At 38.1% G+C, this 25,277-nt stretch overlaps 1 protein-coding gene across 1 annotated transcript; it reads right to left on the reverse strand.

Annotated features, from left to right (window-relative positions):
* On the reverse strand, nt 1–24,253 carry LOC126145645 (uncharacterized). The gene is made up of 4 exons (XM_049915572.1): nt 23,832–24,253; nt 23,196–23,397; nt 4,616–4,771; nt 1–1,139 (listed from the first exon to the last, which is right to left on the reverse strand). The coding sequence occupies exons 1-4, from the start codon at nt 23,996–23,998 to the stop codon at nt 996–998; spliced, it is 669 nt and encodes a 222-aa protein (XP_049771529.1). The 5' UTR covers nt 23,999–24,253; the 3' UTR covers nt 1–995.
* Nucleotides 24,254–25,277: the final 1,024 nt, after the last annotated feature.

Genomic DNA, 25,277 nt, shown 5'->3' on the forward strand with positions numbered 1-25,277 from the left:
GGGAAGAGGAGGAGGAGGAGGAGGAGGAGGAGGAGGAGAAACCTGAAGGAAATAAACTTATGAGTAGAAAGCAGGGAAAATGCAATCTGATTAGAAAGGAGTAACATGCACAGAAGAGAGAAAAATACTAATGTGGCAGTGATGCTCATATTATCACTGAGGAATTAAAACCAAGATAAAGCACATGTCATAAAAACATCAAAGTGTTAGAAAAATTATACACACTTCACTTCATAGATAGAGAACAAACACTGCGTGAGTTGAGCAGTATAATCAAACAAAATAAATTAAAATCATACATCAAGCAAGAATTTAAGATGGGGTTTAAGGATCAAAAGTAACACACAGTCTTCAATCACCAGCAATATCAACTGGTGCGAATGCTTCAAGTAAATGCCATTGGAGGATATCTGAATATTCAAGAATACAATGGTATGGTATACTTTAGTGCTGTGTAAAGAATGCCCCAAAGACAACAATATTGGACAATAAACAAAGCTCAGTCACACTGTAAAATTCTGCACATACATTATGAAAAACCTAAAAATGCACAAAAAGCTACATTTCTGGCAGATTCAAACTGTTTCATGGAACAGGACTAGAACCTTGGTTGCAGTGCTCTTACCAAGTGAACTGTCCAGCCCACATTACAACTAAAAACAGCCAATACAATACAATGTTTCATAACAGTGTACACACTGTTATAAAGTAGAATATTCATTATGAAGCTGCACCTGTTTCTGAAATGAATTTATGGCATTAGTCCTTAATATCTGATCTTATTGTGAAATAACGGAATATTTAAAAGAATTTAATCATTAAAGCTTCAACATCCTTGTACAAAAGCAACAGACTTACACGAGTACTTCACATATGACATATTTACATTTTGTCAAATTCTTTGGTTTATGTTGATCACTATATAAACAATGTGTACCACAGCCTTCTCTTGCAGTCAAAAACAATGTCTTCCAATTGTCTTTCACCTCAGTGAATCATAAATGCAAGATTCCTAGGGATATAAGCACGGCCAATGTCAGTACCACACTAAGAAAACTGCCAATTATTATCCACATCTTCAAATTTCTACATCTCGCTTTTTTGTACAGTTGCAATGTCCTCTGACGAAATGTGTTGCCCTGAGAAAAGAAAACAGAAAAGGCACACATTGTAGTTATTAATTGTTAGATGGCTCGTACATAAGGCTAGAGAACCCCGACCCCCACAGCAATAGCTAAAACATAACAAAAATAAATAAAAGAAGTAATTTTCTAACAATTTGTCCATGCCAATAGTTAGCAGCAATAATAAAATCAGAACAAAGCCTGGTGTTCTGAATTGTAATAAAACTAGAGAAAAACTTTGTTACCACAAAGAACTGGCAGATACAGTCTTCACAAAGCCTAACAGTTTAATGACATGTAATGTGTCAAAAATTCCATTGCATTACTTGGTGATGTGAACGGTGTTTTCAGAAACATACTAAAACAGCCAGCTGAAACTAGGAGTCACTGGGTAATATAAAGAAGCAAACAATTATGCCTCAAAAGTCGTCTAATAACAGGCTGTATACGCCTCAGAACAGAAAATTGAGGGGGGGGGGGGGGGGGGGGGAACCTGGGAATTTTTTCCTCTGGAAGAAAATTGAGAAAAACATGGGAATTTTTGGAATTCGGTGAATGTGTAGCCAGCTATTGGATTGAGAATGTAGAGTTCTCCTACTCATCAGAAGTTGCTGCCCATGCAGTTGACAGTTGACTGCATGTGTGGTCACCACATGGATTTTCTGGATTAGGCAACGCGCCATACAGCCCAGATGATGGCATCTATAGTATAAGTGTAAAATCCAGAGAAATCTGCCCCCTCCCCCCAGTAACACTTTAAAACCCCAGTAATCAACTGCTGAAGCATTCACAACATAGTAAAAGAGTTTGAAGCACTCCCAAAAAAGCTGTGCAGTTCACATAATAGGACATCAGGAAAAGTGGCTAAAACCCGAAAATGAACATCACAGTTATCTTTTTCAAGTGCTGAGAGACATGCTACAGGGTATAAGTGGGCAAGAAAAAAATTCACAGATTCCTGCTTAAAAATATGCTTTTTCTTTGGTGTAAATACACTTTTTCCCAAGTGAAAGTACATTTTTTCCCTGTTAAGTGACTATGTACAGTCTGTTTAGTAATACCGTGGTCAGGTTAATCACTATTTATAACTGTCTGGCATCTCTGGCTTAAGACCAAGTTTTCTGTGCATTTACGTGGAAGAGACCTCCAAATGTGTCGAATCTGCATTGACATCTGTCTCAAAGTGAAGATATTTTTCCCCTGCAAGTTCTTTTTGATGTATGATCATACATCTTAAATAGCATTAGTGTCAGGTGACTGTGAGGGACAACTCAGTACCTGCACACCTTTCTCCTTTTTTCCAATTGCTGCAAAGCCTGCTGTGGTGCTTCAGAGCATTACCTTCCTGTGGCACCCAATCTTCATTTCTAGCGATGAGCCAAAGTTTGGCAGTCACCATCAAACATTTGTGATAAACGCAATGCGTAAGTATTAATTTTAATTTTAATAACAACCTCAGTTGCACCGTTTAGCTAGAATTTACCTAGGTTTTAGTCGGGATAACCCAACCTTCTTCAGAATAACAGTAACTACCGTTTGTCCATAGTGGACATCGTCACAACTGAAACCTAGGTAAATTCTAGGTAAACGGCACAACTGACGCTTAGGCTGTTGATTAATAAAATTAAAATTAATATTTATACAGTTGCTGACAGGGCCGCGAACTGTTGAAGATATTTAAGCGATGCGTAAGCTACACTGATGTCTCTACATGTGTATAGTCAAGAATTCAAATTAAACTAATGCTTTATGGACACTGATTGAAGGACAAAGGTTTCCTCTCTTGGGTTGTGAAAGAACTAAGGTGATAGCTTTTACCATCTGTGTGTAAAGCCAAGCAAGCTCTTACTTAACAGATTGTACTATCCCTTGGGGCTTAAACAATCCTTTGAATGCTGAAGGTTTTAAACTCTGGCATACAACTTCCTGGCACTTCAGAAACAAAAGCCAGAAAAAAAGATACATTTTGCTAATACCTTTGATGCACAGTAACATGTACACTGCATATTTTCATATTACGAAAGCATAAACATGGATTCCCCAAATACAGCACAGCATAACTCACGTCATTTGATCTTGCCAGCCAATGACAGCTGTTATTCACAGCATAGGACATGTGATGTAGTCAGCCCATTGCAACATCATCGTTAAATAGTGCGAACAAATAAATACGAAAAGCTGGAGTTTTAAATTAATATACATACAATTTGATTGTATATTACTGGCTGTGTATTCTCCTTTTTCTACATATACCAAAAATAGAAAAATAAAATACAAAAACCATAGGCTCAGTTGTAAGCACAGCAGGTGGCAGAGACCAGTTTATAGGTAGGATACTGAGAAATTTCCACCCACCACACAAGATTGTTGAAGTACGTGGGGCTCATACTAAACAGGCCTGACAGGAATTATCAAACGAACAACACAAATGACCAGAGGTTTGTTTGACCTATAGGACAGCTTCAAGAGAATGCCGGAAAGCAAATGAACTGGCAAATGTTTGAAGATAGACATCAGCTTTTTTGGGAAGGCTTATTTGTAAGGACTTGATTCACTTTGATATGAGGAAGCTATGACCATATTACAGGCTTCAATGTGTTGCCCCTGTAACATTAGACTAATTACAGTGCACACACGGGCATTTACGCCACCATTCTTTCTGAAATCTATATACGAATGGAATGTGAAGTAACCTTCAGATTAAGAGAGAGAAAGAGAAAGAGAGAGACGAGAGAAGAAGTGACTGCAGTGGGGGAAGATATGTTTTGGTGGGTCACAACCACCTCCCTGATTCCAAGAATACCTCCTTCTACATTCTAAGGTGCAATGAAATAAAGAAATTTTGATAACTTCCACACATAATACTGTTGTTATTCCAGCACACCCTTCTCTGTTGAAAGTACAACCGAAATGTGAACAGCAGCAGTGTACCACCACATTCTGATGAGGCTGAGTTTTTATGCAGTGTGAAGGACAAAAAAGTGGTTTGGGAAACAATGAGATGGTACTCAAGTTTCAAATGAACCTTAAAGTTCTCGTGTGCTCACCTTTACATTTTTGTTAAACTCACACAGCATGTTACAACTGAGGGTTTACAACTGGGACATTCCAGTTTTATATTCTCAACAGTGCCTTTCCCTTGACACGCACCTCCACCATTATTCTTCAGCAAACTGAATAGTTTTCTGAATCTTTATCCACTTGAAACAATAAAATTGCTTCCATATGAACATGGACATGAGAAGCCACAACTACTTCAATGGTAATTACAAGGATTCCACTTCACAACACCAGCATGTCTTAGGTTTGATTTAAACTACTCATAATAATACTATTAAAGGGAAAAATTCATATTTTCCACTTGTTATGATAAATTCTGAAAAATGAATCATATTCATGATAATATACTCAGTTAATGGCAAGTCCTGGTCTAAACTTGAGAGTTTCTAAATGTATTTGCACGTCAAAAAACAAAACTCTTTGTTACTCACCCCAGCTTCCAGATCTTCAGTTTTGCTGAGCAGGTCATCCAGCCTCTCTCCACGGTCTAAGACTTTCTGCACATTTTCAAGCATTACTTGTTTTACATCCTCCACTTGAGACTGCAGTTCCTGTAACTTGTCTCCCTGTCCTATGTTGAAATCATACTGTAACAAACGAAACCAAGTAAGAAATACAACTGGAGTGTAGAAGCTCTTCCACCTCCATTAACCCCCATTAACCCAAATCTACGATCTGAGTTTGGGCTGCCTGATGGTGCCGTGCTACGTACTCCATGAACAGCATTTGAACCTGCAGCTGGCAACGTTCATGAGACTCTACAAAATGTGTTTGGAGTTGTACATCAGCTGTAAGGATCACACTACCTAGTTAAGCTTCATCTAATAGATCAGTCCTGGTTGAAGGCACTCAAGAGTGCAAGCGTGAGCACTCTGGCCTTTCTCCTGCCTAGTGCTCCAAGTGCGGCAGCGAGTGGGACTGAGGGACAAGGAGAAACAGGCAATGGCTGCAGCCAGATGCTGCTAGAGCAAGGCAGTCTGCCTGACATAGTTTGCTAACAATACCAATTGTGTTAAATGAGATTTATGTCCTGCATAAGAAATACCATGGCATCGACACACTTGTCCAAAAAAATTGAGAAGCCACATCATTAAATGCTAACAGGGAATTATTTAATTTTTCATGCAGTTTGAAGGCCATGCCAAGAGTTTAATATGCTATCACACTATTATGAACTGGAAAAATGTTCGTTGGAACATCTTTACAACACCAGCCTCAAAGATGATATGATGCACTTGTTTTCTGGTGAATGAGAGTGAATGCTGGCTGAACTTATGGGGGAAAAACTGAGTTAAAGGTAAACAGAAGGGGACTGATGACCTCAGAAGTTAAGTCCCATAGTGCTCAGAGCCAAGGTAAACAGAATGGCAGCAAAATCTTTTACGGTCAACACCATCAAGTATTTGATTTTATCAAATCTTTTAATGTAAAGGGAAGATAATTTGGTAACAGATAGGGCAGACACGATTGATGCTATTGAACAAAAAATCACATTCAGTTTCACGACATGGAATATTTCCCGGAAATCAAGGCAGTCATTTGTGCACCAGACATGACTGACTATGTTTCAATAACTGAAACATTTCAACATGAATTTTAAAAGAGATCTCATGACTTTGCCAGTTGAAGAATGATTTCGATTTATTTGTCAGACTGTTCTCCCTTTTGACTGCTGATGTGCCTCCTCATTACCTCCAACTGGAGCTGATAGCCAAACTGCGTAGCACCCATCTCAACGACCTTTTTGTCCAATCTAGGAATTTACACAAGACTCGTATAAAATGTTACCCTAAGGGCAATAACCTCGGCAGCACAGGAAACCCCTAAAGTTATTAAAATATATGTGTTTTTAACTGACAAAGCCCCACCAATATTCAGGTTTAACAGATTTTGATCTATGTAACATTATGTGTTTGTGTATCATGAAACATGTTTCCAGATATATTACATATTCTAAAATTGAAATGTGTATAAATTTAAAAACATCACAACTTAATGTTAAATGACTGCTCACTGTATTATCAGTATCTAATATACTTACTGAATTAAGTAGTAAGATTATTGCTTTGACGTAAAAATAAAAATTTGAAAATAAACACTAATGACAAAAATCTGCCTTATAAAAGTATGCTGGAATACTTGCCTCTTACAAGTAGTGTTGCAAACAAGTCTTCCTAATTTCCCCGTGCATGCAGCTTTCGGCATATAGCAATTTCACTCACACATCTGCTCGGAATAGCACAGTGGTGTGGGAAGCTGGAGTACTGACCAGACTCGGCTGTGCTCGCAAAGGAGAAGCACACACTGAGGGTGCAAAACATGGCATGGCTTGTAATAGGTACTGGTGGTATTTCTGTTTTGTGGAGAAGACAATAACGACGGGGGTTTAATGACAATGGCATGGAAACATCAAAGGTGAAGGAGGCATCAAAGAATTGCTGACTGCTGACAGATGTTCTAAAAAATGTGGTCTGTTAATTGCCGTGCATATAGGAGTGACATTTTCCATATTCTTTTTTGACAACAGGTTATTAATAATGATAATTACTGATACAAACAAATATGCTGAACAGATTGAAGGTTCAAATATAGTTACACCGAAACAAAGATCTCATGCACACAGATGGGTGCCAACAAACAACTTGGAAATGAATTCTTTGTCCACTTTGTTACTCCTACAAGACGTAGTTCAGAAACTCCATTTTGAAATGTATTACTCAAGGCAAGAAGTTCTTGAAACACAAACTTTCTGAAAAGTAATATGTATGGATTCCCCCCTCCACTAAAATCCTTCGTGAGACCCAATTGTTATGTGCTTATTCTCATAGTACAAATTGATAACAAAAGTTCTGAACTGCATCAGATTATGCTGCGCTGCAAGGAAGTGCCACAAGACATGGAATAATTACACGGGTGAAAACAGCCAATGATGCAAGAAACAGCCCAGTCAAAGGGTTAATAACTATGATGAGGCAATGCAGTTCACTGACTCAACATCACATTCAAATTCATTCTCTCTCTCCTGCAAGTGTGTGTGTGTGTGTGTGTGTGTGTGTGTGTGTGTGTGTGTGTGTGTGTATTTTCTACGCCAAAAAGATGCCTGTCGCAGTGGCTTATTTTTGCAGAACCGTCAAAAACTTAAAATCATTATACAGTTTTGGAAAACATACTTTCAGGCGCAAGCACATTACCCCGAGCATGTTATCACAGAAAAGTAAAAGAATATCAACACACATTTCTAGCAAGGGTAGTACCTTAAAAAAGATGTTTCTGAGGTGATAAAACATGTTTTATTTAACAAGGCATAGAAGATCTACCAATCATTCATGTTCAGCATCATCATCAAACTTTTTAAAAAGTGCCACAAATGTTAGTGGTTCATAAACAAGGCACTATAAAAATTGTTGGCCACTGACATCATGTGAAAAAGAAAGTACAAAGCATAATTGAGAAATGTGTTTAAAAGAAAAAAAGCTAAATTATTATGTGATATGGCATCAAACGTAGATGCTGCGGTGCAACATATCACTTTGGGGGAAAGTAATGTGTCATCCCACATTTTTCTGTAATTGATGAATGATGGCAGTGACATGCATACTATTGATGAAACCCTTATTTTTCTTTAGTGCATGTCCCAGAGTTTGGATGAGTGCAGCATATCTGCAAGGTGAGGTAACAAGGGCAGTCTTTTTGCATGTTGCAGTACTTGCTAGTTGAGCAACTATTCCAAGCCACTACCATCTCAGCTCGGAAATGCACTGTGTGCCATGGAATATAGAAGATCATGACAAGAGTGATGATATATGATAAATGAAGTCAGCATTTGTTAACTAGTCTTAAAAGATTACTGATGGATTTTCATGAACAAGCTTGTCCATATAAACATCTGTGACTGAAGTGTTGCAAATATATGAAATACGAGATACAATACACACACACATCCTAAGAAGAGGAAATGGATGTAATTTCGTAGAAGTTGGTTTTTGTAGAATGACATTTCAGAGAGCACAGAAGGAGGTGCAATGTTCACAGGTCCATAGAGGCAAATAAAATTAAAAAAAAAAAAAGTGACTCAAAAATCCTTCGCATAGCTCACTGGCACTCAGTACCCAACATAAAACTAACAGCTCTAATAGAATAGTCCAGTGTAAACAGAAGCTAAGAAATATGTGTATAAAGAAAAATCCACAAAAAAGAATGAATGGTAAAATAGTTAGGTAGCTATTTGCCAATTGACGTCACTGAAGGAGGTATGGTGCATCCATTGCATATGCATTACAGAAAAGCCCCATCACTCCTGGTCAACTATCCAAGCTCTGAATTAACAAGTTTGATACAAAGCTTCATACAGACTTGCCATGCCATTTGAATAAGACAGGTAAGAAATCTTGTGAAAGACAAACTGTTAAACACTGACATCTTACAGTTTGGCTTGAAAAATGTATGGACTCAAGATGGCAGAATAGAAGTGAGGAAAGAATAAAGAGGAAAAAATTAGTAATGAACATATGATGGAAGACTGGAAAGTCAAGTAAAATAATTTTATTATCAGAACATTCTTTCCTATATAGTTACCAACTTGTTCAATGCATTTCTCTCATTGTGGCACCAGTTTCAATATGCTCTGTTCTTAGAAGTCTGTTGGGCTGGAGTATAGCCATTTGTGGACTGCTGATTTCACTTCTGCACCCAATGTAAAGCATTGGCCGGCCAGGAGTTTTCTCATGGGACCAAACAGATTAGAGTCCGTTGGTGTAAGGTCCAGACTATATGGTGGATACTGGAACACCTCTCAACCAAATTTGGTGCTTTTGTCATGAATAGGAGCAGCAACATGGGGGTGAGTATGTCATGAAGAAATTTTGACACCAACATTAATGTCATGGCACTTGTCATGAAGAGCACAACACAACTTAAACAACGTTTTAATGTAGGATGCAGCATTAACACAGGTCTTGTGCTGAGCAGAGTTCACTAATAATGCACCATGCATATCCCTGAACACTGTCGCAAGCATTTTTCCTAGCAGATTGCGTCACTCTGAATTTTTTTTTTTTCACATTGGGGAATGAGCATGTTTCCACTCCACAGAGGCCTGCTGGGTTTCAGGCATGTAGTGGTATGCCCATGACACATCACCAGTGAGATTCGTTTCAGAAAGTCATGCCCCTCTACTGCATTACATGTTAAGTGATCCAAGCTTGTCATCATTCGCTGGCCCTTGCAGTTGTCTGTCGGGTTCTTAGGCACCTAGCGAGCAAACATTTTATGGAATTTCAATGTGTTATGAACAGTACTGTACACCGCACCACAGGAAATGTTGAACAGCTGCAACAGGGTTCGCAGTTGCACAAGCTAGTTGTTCAAAACTGCTGCTTCAGTGGCTCTGTTATTCAGCGCAGTTACAGCTGTTACCAGCTGCCAGAGCATGGCCGCCTTGGAAGGGTGCACACCACCTGGAGACGTCATGAGCCAGAGAGTCCCAGTGATTTTAACTCAGTTTATGCCCTTTGGACCACAAATACTGAACCACACCTCACTGTTCTTTACAAGTTGATGACATTAACATGCGCACCCTTTTTGTTTCGTTGTTCCGGCTTCTCTTGCTAGAGCTGCACATGAAAACAAAATATCCTCTGTAGCACAGCCTTCAAATTACGTTGTGAAATTTCGACAGTCCAGCTGCAATACCAGGGGAGAAAAAAGTCATTGGACATCACTTTCCGATCCTCCCTCATATCTGGAAATTAATTAAATGAGACTTCTCTCACCTTAGCTTTTGCTCACTGAATTTTGATAGTTTTCTTGCTTATTTTGTTGTTTTATTAATTATAACGTAAATTTTTTATGTATATCCGTATGCCAGTCTAGTTAGTACTGAACTATTATAGTTACAATGTACTCAATCTTTCCTTTTAATCGTATAATTTTTTTGTACCCCATTACTCAACTGAATTTATGTGACTACGTTTTACTGCAAGTCATATCTAAGCTTTTATATTCATCACAATTTAATTTACACGTTTATTTGGTTTACATCTGTTAGCAACAAACTATAATTTCAGTAGCACTTCTCTCTGAATGCTCTGATACCTTGTATTTAACATTAGAACAAAGGAAAGCATCAAAATGACCCCAGTCATACGTTTTTCGTTCTTTGTCATATCCAATTTATTTACTTCAATAATGATATAAGACTTTTTGTAATTTTTTCTCCTCTTTCTGAAGATGTTTGTTGTTGTTGTGGTCTTCAGTCCTGAGACTGGTTTGATGCAGCTCTCCATGCTACTCTATCCTGTGCAAGCTTCATCATCTCCCAGTACTTACTGCAACTTACATCCTTCTGAATCTACTTAGTGTATTGATCTCTTGGTCTCCCTCTATGAATTTTACCATCCACACTGCTCTCCAATGCTAAATTTGTGATCTCTTGATGCCTCAGAACATGTCATACCAACCAGTCCCTTCTTCTTGTCAAGTTGTGTCACAAACTCCTCGCCAATTCTGTTCAATACCTCCTCATTAGCTATGTGATCTACCCATCTAATCTTCAGCATTCTCATGTAGCACCACATTTCGAAAGCTTCTATTCTCTTCTTGTCCAAACAATTTACTGTCCATGTTTCACTTCCATACATGGCTATACCCCATACAAATACTTTCAGAAATGACTTCCCGACACTTAAATCTATACTTGATGTTAACAAATTTCTCTTCTTCAGAAACGCTTTCCTTGCCATTGCCAGTCTACACTTTATATCCTCTCTACTTCGACCATCATCAGTTATTTTGCTCCCCAAATAGAAAAACTCATCAACTACTTTAAGTGTCTCATTTCCTAATCTAATTCCCACAGCATCACCCGACTTAATTCGATCCTTGTTTTGCTTTTGTTGATGTTCATCTTATATCCTCCTTTCAAGACACTGTCCATTCCGTTCAACTGCTCTTCCAAGTCCTTTGCTGTCTCTGACAGAATTACAATGTCATCGGCGAACCTCAAAGTTTTTATTTCTTCTCCATGGATTTTAATACCTACTGCAAATTTTTCTTTTGTTTCCTTTACAGCTTGCTCAATATACAGATTGAATAACATCGGGGAGAGGCTACAACCCTGTCTCACTCCCTTCCCAACCACTGCTTCCCTTTCATGCCCCTCAACTCTTATAACTGTCATCTGGTTTCTGAACAAATTGTAAATAGCCTTTTGCTCCCTGTATTTTACCCCTGCCACCTTTAAAATTTTAAAGTGAGTATTCCAGTTAACATTGTCAAAACCTTTCTCTAATTTTCTTTGCCATTTCATTCAGTATACCTAGAACTGCGGAAGGGATCAATTAGGCCCCACTGTAATTTCTCTTCTGAATATAAGTAAATTATCCAACAATACAGTGGCAACAGTGAGCAGTAACGCAGAGCAGTTGTTCCTCATTGTTGCAACTTGATGTGTGTCATTCCAGTACACCACAGCTTATGTTGTGTCACTCAGGCAGTCTTTGTCTGTGAAACATGTTTTCGAACATTTATCATCAGCTTGGACTTTCTGATGAAGAAATGTTACATCTCTTAGATAATTCCGAAGTTGAAATGGAAATCAACTTCACTGATGAGGATGATGATTTTGTACCCAACAAGTGAAGATGGAGATATTGTGAACGAGGGGCAGTTAGTGGAAGAGGATTCAGATGCTGATATACATCAATCACCACTTCTTTCACCACAGCAGGTACAGTTGGAAGCGTCTACAAAGATGACTGCAAGGGATGGAACCGTGTGGGAAATTGGAAATTATTCATCTTCTGAAAGGTGGTCAGCCATGACTGTTCTGAAGTAGAGAGGAGATCCCACTGCTTATGCCTGCTAACGAGTAGATAGCTCTGTCATCAGCGCCCTCTGTCTTATGTTTGATGACGCAATGCTACGTCTCACGAAATACATAGAATCAAATACTCAAAAGTACTAAAAACAGTGATTGGACTGTGTCACTTGAGGAACTGGAGAAACTGATAGCCATCACGTATGATCGGGGAGTATTGTGCACAAAAGGTATGTCTGTGGATGATCTGGAGGCCTGTTTTTATCAATGACCTTATGCCAAGTGCCAGATTTCAGGAGCTTCTCAGATTTCTCCATTTCGATGAATCAACCCGGGCTGAATGCAACAAATTCTTTCTTGTATCTGCAATTTGGGGAAACTTCATTGAAAGCAGTATTTACGCTTATCATCCTGGAGAAAGTATAACCACTAATGAGCAACTGTTACCAAGCAAAGCCAAGATGCATGTTTACTCAATTCAAGTCCAACAAACCAGACAAATATGGTCTCAAATTCTGGTTGGCTGTCAATGTAACAACAAAGTATATATGCAATGCTTTCCCATACCTTGGCAAAGAGGACACACATAGAGAGAAACAACCACTTAGAGAGTACATCGTTCTGCATCTCATCTCATGGGGCCATTTGTAAATCTAGGAAGAAATGTGACCAAAGACAACTTCTCTACGTCTCTTCAACTTGCTAAAAAACTCAAAGAAAAGAAAACTTCATTAGTTTGTACAATGAACAAGTTAAACCGTGAAATCCCGGATGAAGTAAGGATGCTGAATGCTGAAATACTCTCCACCACAATACTGCGCAATAGTGGCAACAGAGACTGCACCTTGACTGTATACAAAGGAAAGAAGAATAAAAATGTCATTCTTCTGAGTACGCTGCAAACTGAAGTAGCAATAAGCAAGGAAGTAAAGAAAAAACCTGAAACCTTCTACAACATGCTGGACATGGCAGCAATAAATGCATGGGTCATCTATAACATAGTAAAGAACAAGAAAATGGAAAGGAAGAAGTTCGTACTTAAACTGACAAATGAACTCAAGGGAACAAAAGAGCAAGAACATCAGGCAAAGGAAGAGGACAAAAGCGGAGGAAGTGCCACATCACTCTCTGCAAGGGCAACAAGACCAGTGATATTTGTGGTAAGTGCCACAAAATCCGCATGCGGAAAATATGCATGTAAAACAGAAATAAGTGTGTCTAGCAGCTTCAAATGACTTGAGTGGAAAGTAATAAAGAGCTGTTTGTAAAACATACGTGAGAATAAAATGGAAGAGTTACACCAAATGTGTCTAGAAGGTTGTATGAATAGTTAACAAATTAAATTCTATAGTTAAAAAACTTGTTAGCAGTAGCAACAATAAATTTGTATGATACACTGCTGTACAAATAAATTAGTAATTATTATTTATAATTGTAAATAATTGTTGTGATTACTAGAAATAAAGTATGGATTAACAAACACTAAAAAAAAAGTAACTGTTTAAGTCAAATATGAAGATTTTTATGTGGGGTTAAAATGACCACTTTCTGCCATTTTAGGACTGTCATAAACTCTTCCGTTCTAGTGTTAAGCCACTCCCCTGCCACTTCATGACTGCCACTTAAGACAGGCACACTATGAGCACCACATATTGATCCTGTCATGTTGAGAACTACTGCTTGCCATTAAACAGCCAGCTCCTTTCTGATACTTTCTATCAGCTAGCGTGTCTTTCACCAAACCCACCAGGTGATGATCGTTTTGACCTGGACAATTTTAGCTTTTGTCACCCACACAATGTCTACTGTAATCTTTGTCTCCCTTCCGGCTGTCAGGTCAATGTTCAGACAGCCACAATGAACATTTCTGGGAGCTACTTGTAGCTAATGCCAAATGGACATTTGTTAATAGCTCATTCTGATCAGCTTTATAACCTGTTTACCAGCTGAACTTTTGAGAAATTTATCTTTCAAAGATGTGACACAAACCAAAAACCTCCTTGCCTTCTGGTCGTCTCTCCGTCTATATGCTTTGTAGGGCTGATCACTTATAAACTCTTCATGAGGATGGCGAGAATGCATAAATGTATCTTCCGTACTCAGAAATTTTTCATCTGAGTAATCTATAAGCACCCAAACAGTGAGTTACCATCTTTCCAATCAGCCTCATCCTTGGTAGTGCCACAGTATAAGCTTGTAAGACCTACAGCTAAGATCTTGCTCTACAGAGAATCTAAGAAGCTTGTGTCACTTTAACAATGTGAATGTTATGTAACCTCTGGACTAAACTCATTGACTCCACAGAGCCAGTCTCTGCACATAGAAGATTCAGCTGAAATCCAACCTCTGAAGAACACAGGAAGTTGTGGGACTAAGCAAAGTGAAATGTGCACAAAGCCAAAATTAGGTATGCTTGCTGTCTTTTAGGCAGCGAGTGTCAAATCCTGGAACAGACACCTTCAATCTCTCTCTTGTTAGTAGTACGTAGTCTACCGAGTGGAAGAAAAGCTTAATTCAACCAATACCTTAGGGTTAACACTCAAAATCACCAAGCAACTATAGGATAATCAGCTTATTACCCACAGTACCTAAAACCTCCAAGTGCAGTGTTCATCAGCAGCTGACATACTACCTTAAAACTCTTAATATTCATGACAAATAACAATCAGACTCCTGTAAACATCATAACACAGCAACTGCATTGATGAAAATGCCCAATGACATTTGTTCAGTACAGATTCTGAGCCTTAAGCTGCACACATGGAAGTTATGCACTGGAGAAGTCCCATTAGTGGCCATTTCTGTTAAACAGTTTCTCCAACACTCCCTAATGGTAGCCAGTTACCCTGTCAATAAGCAGTATAAAATGTTGGCATAATCCTGGATGAATGAACTGGAAAGAACAAATATCACAGAATGTTGAAATCCCTCTCTAGCCTACAAAATACAATAATTTAAAAAATATTTCAACATTAAATAAAACTAAAACAAGGCAAGTCTGTAGACTGCCAAATCTTCACTAATGTGATGTAGTTCAATACGCAAAAAGTAGTGAAAACTCCAGATTCCCTAACCAAATGCTTGCATAAGATGCTTGCGTGCAACATTTAGTTGTCAGCTCACACTAGTTCCAGGTGAATGCAACAAGATATGCGATTTCCACATGCCTAGTTTTCTTTATAATTATGTTCTTTAGTGACTAACATTCTCAATGTCTTACCTAAAACCACTCAAAATTCAAACTTTATTTATTATCACTGGCACAGCTTTTCTCACCATTACCCCTTCTCTTCAACACTTAATCAGTATAAGAACAAAAATTTTAGGGGCGACATTCTTGGATAAATGTTTGTGCACAGATTCCTTGCAGTGTCAGATTTACATGTAATATTATGCTCTCAACAATTTCCACTGTCATCATATTCAGGAGATATGTGTAGGCTGTGTGGTATTTTACTTAGTTGGTGAAATTTCATCATGGACATGCCTGGAATCACAGAACTTTCATATGCTTTGTGACATCCTGGTGTAATTTGGACACCTAAATAAAGTACCATACAGCCTACACGTAAGACCTGATGACAAAGTAATTGAAAGCCGGAGATTACATACAACTGTGACATGGCAAGAAATACATGAAGCATTTATCCAGTAAATCAGTATACCTGCCACACTGTCAACACTATTCAAAATTTTATCATTCCTATCTATTTCTGTTTTCTTCCTTTAATTTCATCAGTCAGTGCATGACAGTGCATGGGACCAACATGTTCTAAAAAGCCATACGTGAAAATCCAAGTTTTCAGGGCACTGTGTCTTGGGCTCTGTTGGTTAAAGAGATAAGGTGTCAAGTGTTTTGGATAGTCATTGGCCCAGTGACCATTTGCATACCTAACGGAAGAACGGCCATACTCTAGCTAGCCTACAGTACAGGATCAAAATTTAAACATTACACGCTTCCTCCAGACCACACGAATTGAGCAAATTGGTTGGTTCTTTTTCATTAGGAAAGATCTAGTGTGGACCCTAGCCACCTTATAAAAGCACTTGTTCATGGGTGGTTCCCAGGAATATGTTGGAAAACAATGATTTTTGGATACGTGAAGTACCAATGGGAAGGCAACTTCTATCATTTCTATTCAAGGCAGATTGCCGAAATTTTTACCATATGTTATTAAGACGATATTCTCGGGGAATCTTGAAACTTTTTTCGGTATCCTTATCCATTATCGAGATCCACAGGTTCAAAGTTATCACACATCTGCATATAAAATTCACTTAGTATCTGGTCTGAAGGGTAAATGTAGTTTTACTGAAAGAACGCACTGCAAGCATCCTAGGCTTATCACAAGGGTTTCAAGATCACCAAACTATGATTTTAATCAGAATTTTTTTACCTATAAAACTTTATGATGCACTGTCTCCGTATAATGGGCACTTCACAGCCATACAAACATGCCCAAAGTGGTACAACAGTGAAAAAAGTGGGCTAAAAATGATCTTAACGTGGCTGGAAAGAAATTAAAACGACTGCCAAAAATTACTTAAAACAGGACAAACTTCAAATTCAGTAAAATATTTCTAACAACATTTCAACTCTTTTAAGATACAAATCATAAGCCAGGCATATTTTATGAATTGCGATCAATGAGCACAGTATCCAGAAAAAATGAAAAGCAAATGATTTTGTGTTAACCTTATATTATGCGTGGCCAACGGCCTTGCCGCAGTGTAATACCGGTTCCCGTCAGATCACCGAAGGTAAGCGCTGTCGGGCCGCGCAGGCACTTGGATGGGTGACCATCCGGTCTGCCAAGCGCTGTTGGCAAGCAGGGTGCACTCAGCCCTTGAGAGGAAAACTGAGGAGCTACTTGATTGAGAAGTAGCAGCTCTGGTTTCGGAAACTGACATGAGGCCGGAAGAGCAGTGTGCTGACCACCTGCCCCTCCATATCCGCATCCAGTGAAGCCTGTGGGCTGAGGATGACATGGCGGCCGGTCGGTACCAGTGGAAAAATGCTTCAGTCGCAGCACAAAAAGGTGAATATGTTCCCATTTAAAAGACTCTGACGGAAAAGAGGGGAACCAGCTGCTTCAAACCTAACTCTGCCTTCGCCATCAAAAATGTTGACAAGTCAACATATCCACCCTTTTTTGTGCTGAAAGAGTAGCAGAGAGACAGTGATACTGGAAGAGAGAGAGGAGGCAGTGCCCGTGGGAGAGGAAGAAGGAGAAAACAATGACAATGAGAGAGAAAAGTGTCAGTGAAAGAGAAAGATGGATAAAGACATTAGCAGTAGGAGAGAGAGAGAGAGAGGAGACATTGATTGTCAGTGAGACAGTGGCAGTAAAAGAGAAAGAAAGACGGATAGAGACAGAACAGCAGGAGGAAGATAGAGAGAGGAAGCAGTGGAAATGAAAGATACAGATGGGGTGAGACCATACATAGGCTTCAGGGCTTTGGACCCTCCCAGACTGAAAAACTTCAACATATACGTATAGGAGAGGTCATATTTTGGACCAAAATTTTAAAAGCAAGGATATAGGCAAAACAAATATGTTGGACCCCGAGAATTTTTGAGCTGTTGAGATATGGTGAAGACGGTGGCAGCAGGAAAGAAGAATAAAAGAAGACAGTGTAAGTGACAGAGGAGACAGTGGCAGAGGGATATATTGTAAATCAAGGGGACAAAGATGAGACGGTGGGTTTGGAGACAAACATGGACAGTAGCTGTGACGAGGAGATGCTGAGTATGAATGCTCAATTAAAAAGAGAGACTGGGTAAAAGGATTTAGGATGTTCTGTGCTGAAAAAGAGCTAATATGTTTGCATACAAACATTTTTGGTGAGGAAGGCAGAATGAAGATGGAGGCAGTTAATTCTCCACTTTTCTGTCAGAGTATATATATTCGGCATTTTTTTACTCTGACAGGACCATTTTTTTTGTTGGTCTGCTAATCTTATCCTATTATTTTTCTGTCTTCCGCTGACCACTTAACCTCTTCTCCACATTTGAGCTTTTTGTACTGCTGCCATACATTTATGTTATGACATTACTTAATTCAACAAGCACAAAATGAGGAAACTTCTTAATACAACGTCAATAAGGCTCACATTTCTGTAATTTCATATAGTCATTACTATATCTATTAACCCATCCACTCATATCCTGCTCCAATACCCTTGTGTTACAATGATGCGAGACACACTATATAAATGAAGCAGGAATTATCATACATGCAACTGAATGCAGTCACATGAGAAGTTGTGGATGAATGTCAATCACTAGCATATTAATGACAAAGGAAAAGAAACTGCCAGCAGCAACATCAATCAGTACCTTCACTAACACAGTAAGGAAGGGCAAAACCTACACATTTTGAAAGCCACAATCTTTATCATGTCTTTCAGTAGTTTCTGTGGGTCACAAAGTTGAACTACTAATGTAGCAAGAACGACTCATTTCTCAGCTGAACAAGAAAATAAAATATAAAGGCAACTTTTGTCATTAGTTTAAGCCTTTTTCCAAAATGTTTCACTATCAAACTCCACATCACTGTGATTTCTGATAATATGTCAACACAGAATCGAATAATCTCATTCAAAGATTACTGCAAATTTGTTCCTATGGACTGCAGTTGAGTTAGTTGGCCTATATTCTAACCTGCTGAGCAGTTCACACAATAAAGTATAACTGAAGGCTTGGTGTATTATTTAAAATTTTAAGTGCTTCTATATGGTGTATTATTTAAAATTTTAAGTGCTTCAATATAAGTATATGAATTTTATCTACCGACGTCACAATGTGCAAAGGCCAGTTCTTAAAAGAAACATCAGTTTTGTAACTGGTTCACCAGACAATATAAATGTGCTGAATCTTTAATTCCTATAATCTTGAACACTATGTGTACTTTTCAGTCAAAGTAAAGAAGGAATTAAGATTAGGATTTAACATCTTACTAATGAGGTACAGAGCACAAGGTCTGATAGGGATGGAGATCAGTCATCTCCTTTCAAAGTCATCATCCTGGCACTAGTCTTAATTGGGTTAGAAAAACCACGGAAAATCCAAATTTCTGGATGGGGGAGGCGGTTTGTATCCTGCTTCTCCCACATGGATGTTCAGTATCATTACTACCATACCACCTCACTCAAATTTCAGATAAAATGGCCCAAGATACACACAATTTCAAATTGATGACCAATAATCATAAATGTTTTCATGGTGTGCAAACACAGAATCATGCAAATTCTTAGTAATAAATATTGAAAGTAATGAGACACTTGTGGTTAAAACGGGGTTTAGGGTGGGGAGAAACAAACATCTAACATAACCGAAAAATTACATCAGCAGCACGATAAACAACATGAAATTACAAGATAACTGGTGTTGAAAACATCAACTGAGCTACATAGCTCAACTTCAACAACCAATACCAAAACTAAAATCCTGAGAAAATATAACACCAAAATGTGAAAAAGTGACCACTACACACAGTACAGAATCCCAAAAAGTGATGAAAGATGATACTGGCAACACCAACTGATCTACCCAAGATACCATAAAACCAAAACTCACTCACATAATTAACATCGAAAAACTAAGTTCATCAATGTAAGTAAAGCAAATGCCACGACCACTACTTATACTGGTTCCTGGTCCAAGATGCTGCCACTTTAGATCAATCTCATACCCTCTCCACAAATGTAGCACTTTACACACTCAGGAACTACACCGAGTAAGACTAGGAATGTAATTGTGCTCAACATGTCATTCCCTCTGCGACGTGCAGGGACTAACTCGTGCACTTTATTGTCACATTCATACATAACAAAACATAAAATTAAATCTCCAACAATAAACAACACACCACATTAATAATTCCAAAGCCAAGACCAAATCTATTACTCAGAACTGTCAATACCACAGTGACTCACTGATACATCAGTACGAACTCTTCCAGTATTATTATTGCAACAGCACCCAAATAGTCCAATAAAACTAACACCATTCACAAACAATTTATGAACATAAACATCAGACACTACAAACATGGCACTACTTACTCCAACACACCCACTGCAAACATGATAAATTTCAAATATGCTACCAACACAATTACATCATGGGTCAAAGTAGACAACTGGTACTGAATGTTCAAGTTTACCCAAAAGACAAGTAGCACATTCCTAACTAATTATTTAGCTGAGGGGGCACAGTGTCTGTAACTGTTCATGATCAATAGATGACAAAACTGAAAGGAACAAAAGAGGAGGATATTCCATAGTGGCACACAAAAAATTTTCAGACAATTATCCACTCAAGATTTAGGACAAACACAGACTTGTCTACAGTGTACACAACACAATTAACACATGTAACACTTCCTTAAAAATCACTTCCTCATTATTTCTTGAGTACAAAAGTGCACAGCACACATAAGAGTAGTAATAAGCATGCATTTAAGGACTGATGACATCGGAATATCTAATAGAATGAAAGGAAACGTGAGATGTACATAATGCATAATCCAGAACACTACTGAAAGTTGATTCCACCCATATGCTTTGATATGCGATGGAACTGTGCTGTATTGAGTGACATTGTGGTGGTGCTCCGTTCTTGAGTGGGATTGTATTTGAAGCTGGCGTGTTGTTGCATTTTGGCAACGCTCTCTTGAGTTGGACGTTGACATCTAAAGTTGTTTGTTACGTATGTTAGTGAGTAATCTGATGCGAGTTGAGTGTGTCAAGTTGTTATTGGAAGAGTTAGTGCCAGTCTGCTAGTGGGTTACTTTGATATTTCGTCCTGATGCTGATGGATATGTGTGTTTGAAATTATTACCCCCATGTGTTTCTTATGGCTGGAGATTTAATATTTCTCAGTCATGGATATGACAAATTTACAAGTAGGTCATTGCTTGTTGCAATGGGAAAAGATCTGTTATCTATGGCCATGTTCCCACAGTTCTTTGGACTTACTGTGGATGATAACGTTTTGCTTTTAGGTTGTGCATGGGAATTTAAGTGTGAGTGAGTGTTTGGCCTGTCTAGATCTATGTGGCAGTTGCTTTGGTTGATATTTTTGTTGTTTTATTTGTTTTTTATTTTGCATATGTGATGGGTGTGTTTAAAATTATTTGTGTATATCAAAATTCAAAATGATACAAGTTCTCATGAATTCTAGGGGGTTTTAGTGTTTTGTAATTAGATAGTGATTGGTGGATACTGGTTTACCATCATTTGTCAGGTTATATTTTTGGCTTCTTGTACTGTTGAATTTGTTTTAGACAGATAGGGTCGGGTTTTGGTATTGTGGGCTTTACTTTAGCTGCTAGATTAGTCTAGTGAAATTTTTGGTATTGGGTTTTACAGTTGTGTGTGGGTTCCTGGTACGGACGGCTGCATGGAGTTTTATAGGTCAAGGAAAATTTACTAAAACGGTTCTCGTTTTTGCATGTTTTGGTTGAGCCGAATGTTAAGAACTTCATGTGCCTGATTTTCGCGTCAATATTTGTTTTGTAATTGTGTCGTCCTTATTTTCATACATTTAGTTTTTACTCACTTAAACACCCTACTTTTCACAGTTGTACCAATAGTTTCATTCTAGTGCCGGAGTTAAAATTTCATATGTTATTTATGTTTGTTCGGTGGCATAACGAATGATGTCATGGTCACCACATAGTATATACTTGAAATAGTAGTGTCTGCTTTGATGATGTCATAGATCAAAGCAGATGAGTGGAATCACAACTTTTGATTTTGCTGCAATACTAAAATCCTGCTCTACACAAAGAGAATAAGAAGGTTCTAGATAAAAAGTGAATTATAGGGTCTGTTGTAAATAAAGTGTCTAACAATCTAACAAAAAAATCACCAGTTGACAAATTAAATAAAAATTTTACTGTTACCTGTACCAACAAGAATGCTGGACTTTATACATTGGTGTTCAAAGTCTTATGCCGCTCACAAACACAGAGATATAAATCGAACATTGAACTACCACATAGAAAACACTGCTTGCATATGATGAAGTATCAAATTTGCCTATAGCAGTCAGTACATGTTTTATCAATGATCTTGACTACTACATCACCTGTACTTCACCAATTCTGAACTGAATTGTACTCACAACCCACGTTCCAAAAAATAATACAAGTACAAAAAATAATAGTGTTCTGTTTTGTTACTGTTTGATATGTATGACATCATAGGCCAAGACATCATTACGACAAAGTCATAGTCTGGTATTATAGGTTCAGTCGACTGAAAAATCTCAGTGCTGTCAATTTTGAATTTCAATCGGTTTTTTCAGGTAAGAAATTTAGTTACAATTTCCTATCAGCCAGTTCTTCAATTATTAAATTCACTTTACCAAATATTTTTACGAGACTTTTGATAATGAGATTCCCATTCTTCAGTTTGGTAATATCACTGAAACTGTGCATCCTGGAGATAGTTAAAGGTCTTTTTTAAGTCTAAATACCCAAATTATTGGACAAAAACCAACACATAAAGCTGTCATCTGTCAGTTCACATCATCATTAGGCAACAGTGGCTTCATATTTCTCTCAGTTAGGTACATTTTTAATTTGGGTATGCCACCATATCAAGAAAATATGAACAACTTTATGATATACTGCTATAAACACTGTCATGGGACACAAAGGTTGTTACATTTGTCCTAAATAATTGCCTGCCCAAATTATAATTCCAAACATTATGGACGAAACTTACCATTGCTAGCAAGAAGAGAAATGACTATCTGTCTCTCTGCTCATGAAATTATCCACTAGCTAACGTAGCATTTGAGTTTCTCCTAGTACAGTACACCTGTTTTTCACATTTCATCTCATTCAAAACAATCAATACAACTCACTTGCGAGCTAGAGAATGGCTTTTGATAAACAAGGCTCATATATCTGAGAGGATAAATCATTTCAACTGCATTTCCTAAGAGTGATATGATACATTGGAATCTAAATCAACACTGCAGGGAATCGGTAACTGCTTTTAAGGCGTCATGCCACAACTCTTCAATAGTACATGTATACATAAATAAGTTAGTGTTCTCTGATGAAAAATCTTTAACATCTACATTTCACAAATTATTTACTTACTAAGTATGTGAATCTTTACTAAATCATAAATGGATTTCTGAACATTACTAACAATGTAAACAGAAAATTACTCACCATCACAGATGCAAGTACGGGTGCGAAATCACGTTCAAATTCATTTTCAGTTGCCCTTAATGATCTGGAAATGAGGCTCGATATTCCAGAAAATCTGTCCTTCACTGTATCCAGGAATTTGAAAGGAATGTAGTGTTCATTCGTTCTCTTCGTAACACAGGCGAAACAAAAATCTTCGTCGATCAAAACATGAACTTGGAAGCTGAAAGAAAATGAAAGCTCCATGATCAAAAAACACAAAAATATAACCAGACAACTGAAATGCGAATGTAGGCTAAAGCACTTGGTCAGTCCCAAACGTATTCCAGTATAACAGAATCAGTAATCTTGCTTTAAGCGTTTTAAAAAGACGAAGAAGAGGCTGCGCTCCTAATATTTACAATTTCACTCGTTCTCTGAATGACGAGGTGATTTACAAGTGTCAAACAATTACTTCAATATCGTTACCAAATAAAGGAATTTGAACATGCTGAACTTCAGAGTTCCGCCGATTAAAAGAACAAGTAGAACTTTCACGAGATAGATATCAAATACTATATAAATAAAATAGCTTGAAGGCACCGTATCAGGCTGCCTAGTATGTATGTCCAAGCAAAGCACATACAACTTTTGCCCGTAGGGTTTGTCGTTTGTTACCTGTCTACGGGGTACGTCAGTTTATCAGATCCCGCATCACACAGCGATTCTAATACGGAGTGTATTATAGGCCTATAGTCCTCGCATTCAACCTGGTGAGAAACTAAAATTACTTGTCCGTAACACACACAGCTGTAGCGAATATGACATCGTTTCTGACTTGTCATCTCACGTAACTACGACGCTACAAAATATAAACACGAGCTTCGCGAGAACATCTACTTGTTTCCAAGTAATGTCCTAGCACATCACATCATCACCAGATGCTTCTCACGACTTGTCATTCGCCAACACAGTAGCACAAGGCCGCTTTTGAGATAACAGGAGAAGACAATGAAACGCTTTAGCCAACATATGATGAGTTGTTGTTTACATCAGTTCTGCCACTACTGGAAAACTAATACTTTATTCTAAAGAGGAAAGCTAACGATACATCGATGTTTTCAAAGCATCGAGTTTCGCCCAGAAATATCGAGGTAAACATCGATTTTTTTAAAATATCGAGTATTGCTCATAAATATCTAGATTGACATCGATGTTTTGAATGGTGATTAATCGTTGATGCATCGACGACAAAAGTCCAAAAACATCGACATCGTTCAACAATAGATCATCCATTCCGTTCGCGGATGCTCAGACATCTGCGCGTTGAGTCTCGTAATTCGTGCAGTGCTACAATTATTGCTGTCCTCATGATTTTTGTATTTTTGAAGTAATAGGTAAGTAAAATTGCGCTTCAGTTACTGGTTATAATAAAAGTGATTCTCATCGTACCAGTGTCCACGTTGCAAGGTGCCAAGCCAAAAACCAATATAAACCAGGACTGACGATAACCACGAGGCAATGAGTGATATATTTAAAACACCGTGGGCATTACTTTCACTTTATAGATATGACTCAACTCCTCAGCGGAACATACGTTGTTTTTGAGCTGACAGAACATCACACATCTTTCTACATCACTGAAAAACTGACAGATATTTTCTCCAGGCGGGATATTTCAACTGAATTAGTTTCAGCTATCTTCACAGATAATGACAACACTGTTGTGGGCAGTAGGGACACGTTTGGTGAAAAGAAGATTATCCCTTACTTTGCCCATACGATCAACTTAGTCGTAAATAAATTCACCGATGATGCAAAACACTGCACTGATTGATAAGTAATATCGGAGACATGGTTAAAAATATTAAAATTGGCATCAAGTGACGGATTATGGAAAACAATAGGTGGTGATGGGACTGAAAGTAGGAAAAAAACTTTGATGTTCGCATACTATGGAATTCATGCTTGTATATGTTAGAAAGATTCCTGGAGTTAGTGTCCATTGTGAGGGCAATTCTTTTAACTATACCTGAGACCTAATAGCAGTGAGCTGGTCTGCGCCAAAGAAATGATGGGACTGCCATGATCATTTGGAAACAAAAGAAATTGTAGAGGGCACTT

Source organism: Schistocerca cancellata, chromosome 2 (genome assembly GCF_023864275.1).
Source record: "Schistocerca cancellata isolate TAMUIC-IGC-003103 chromosome 2, iqSchCanc2.1, whole genome shotgun sequence".
Classification (NCBI taxonomy): Eukaryota; Metazoa; Arthropoda; class Insecta; order Orthoptera; family Acrididae; genus Schistocerca; species Schistocerca cancellata.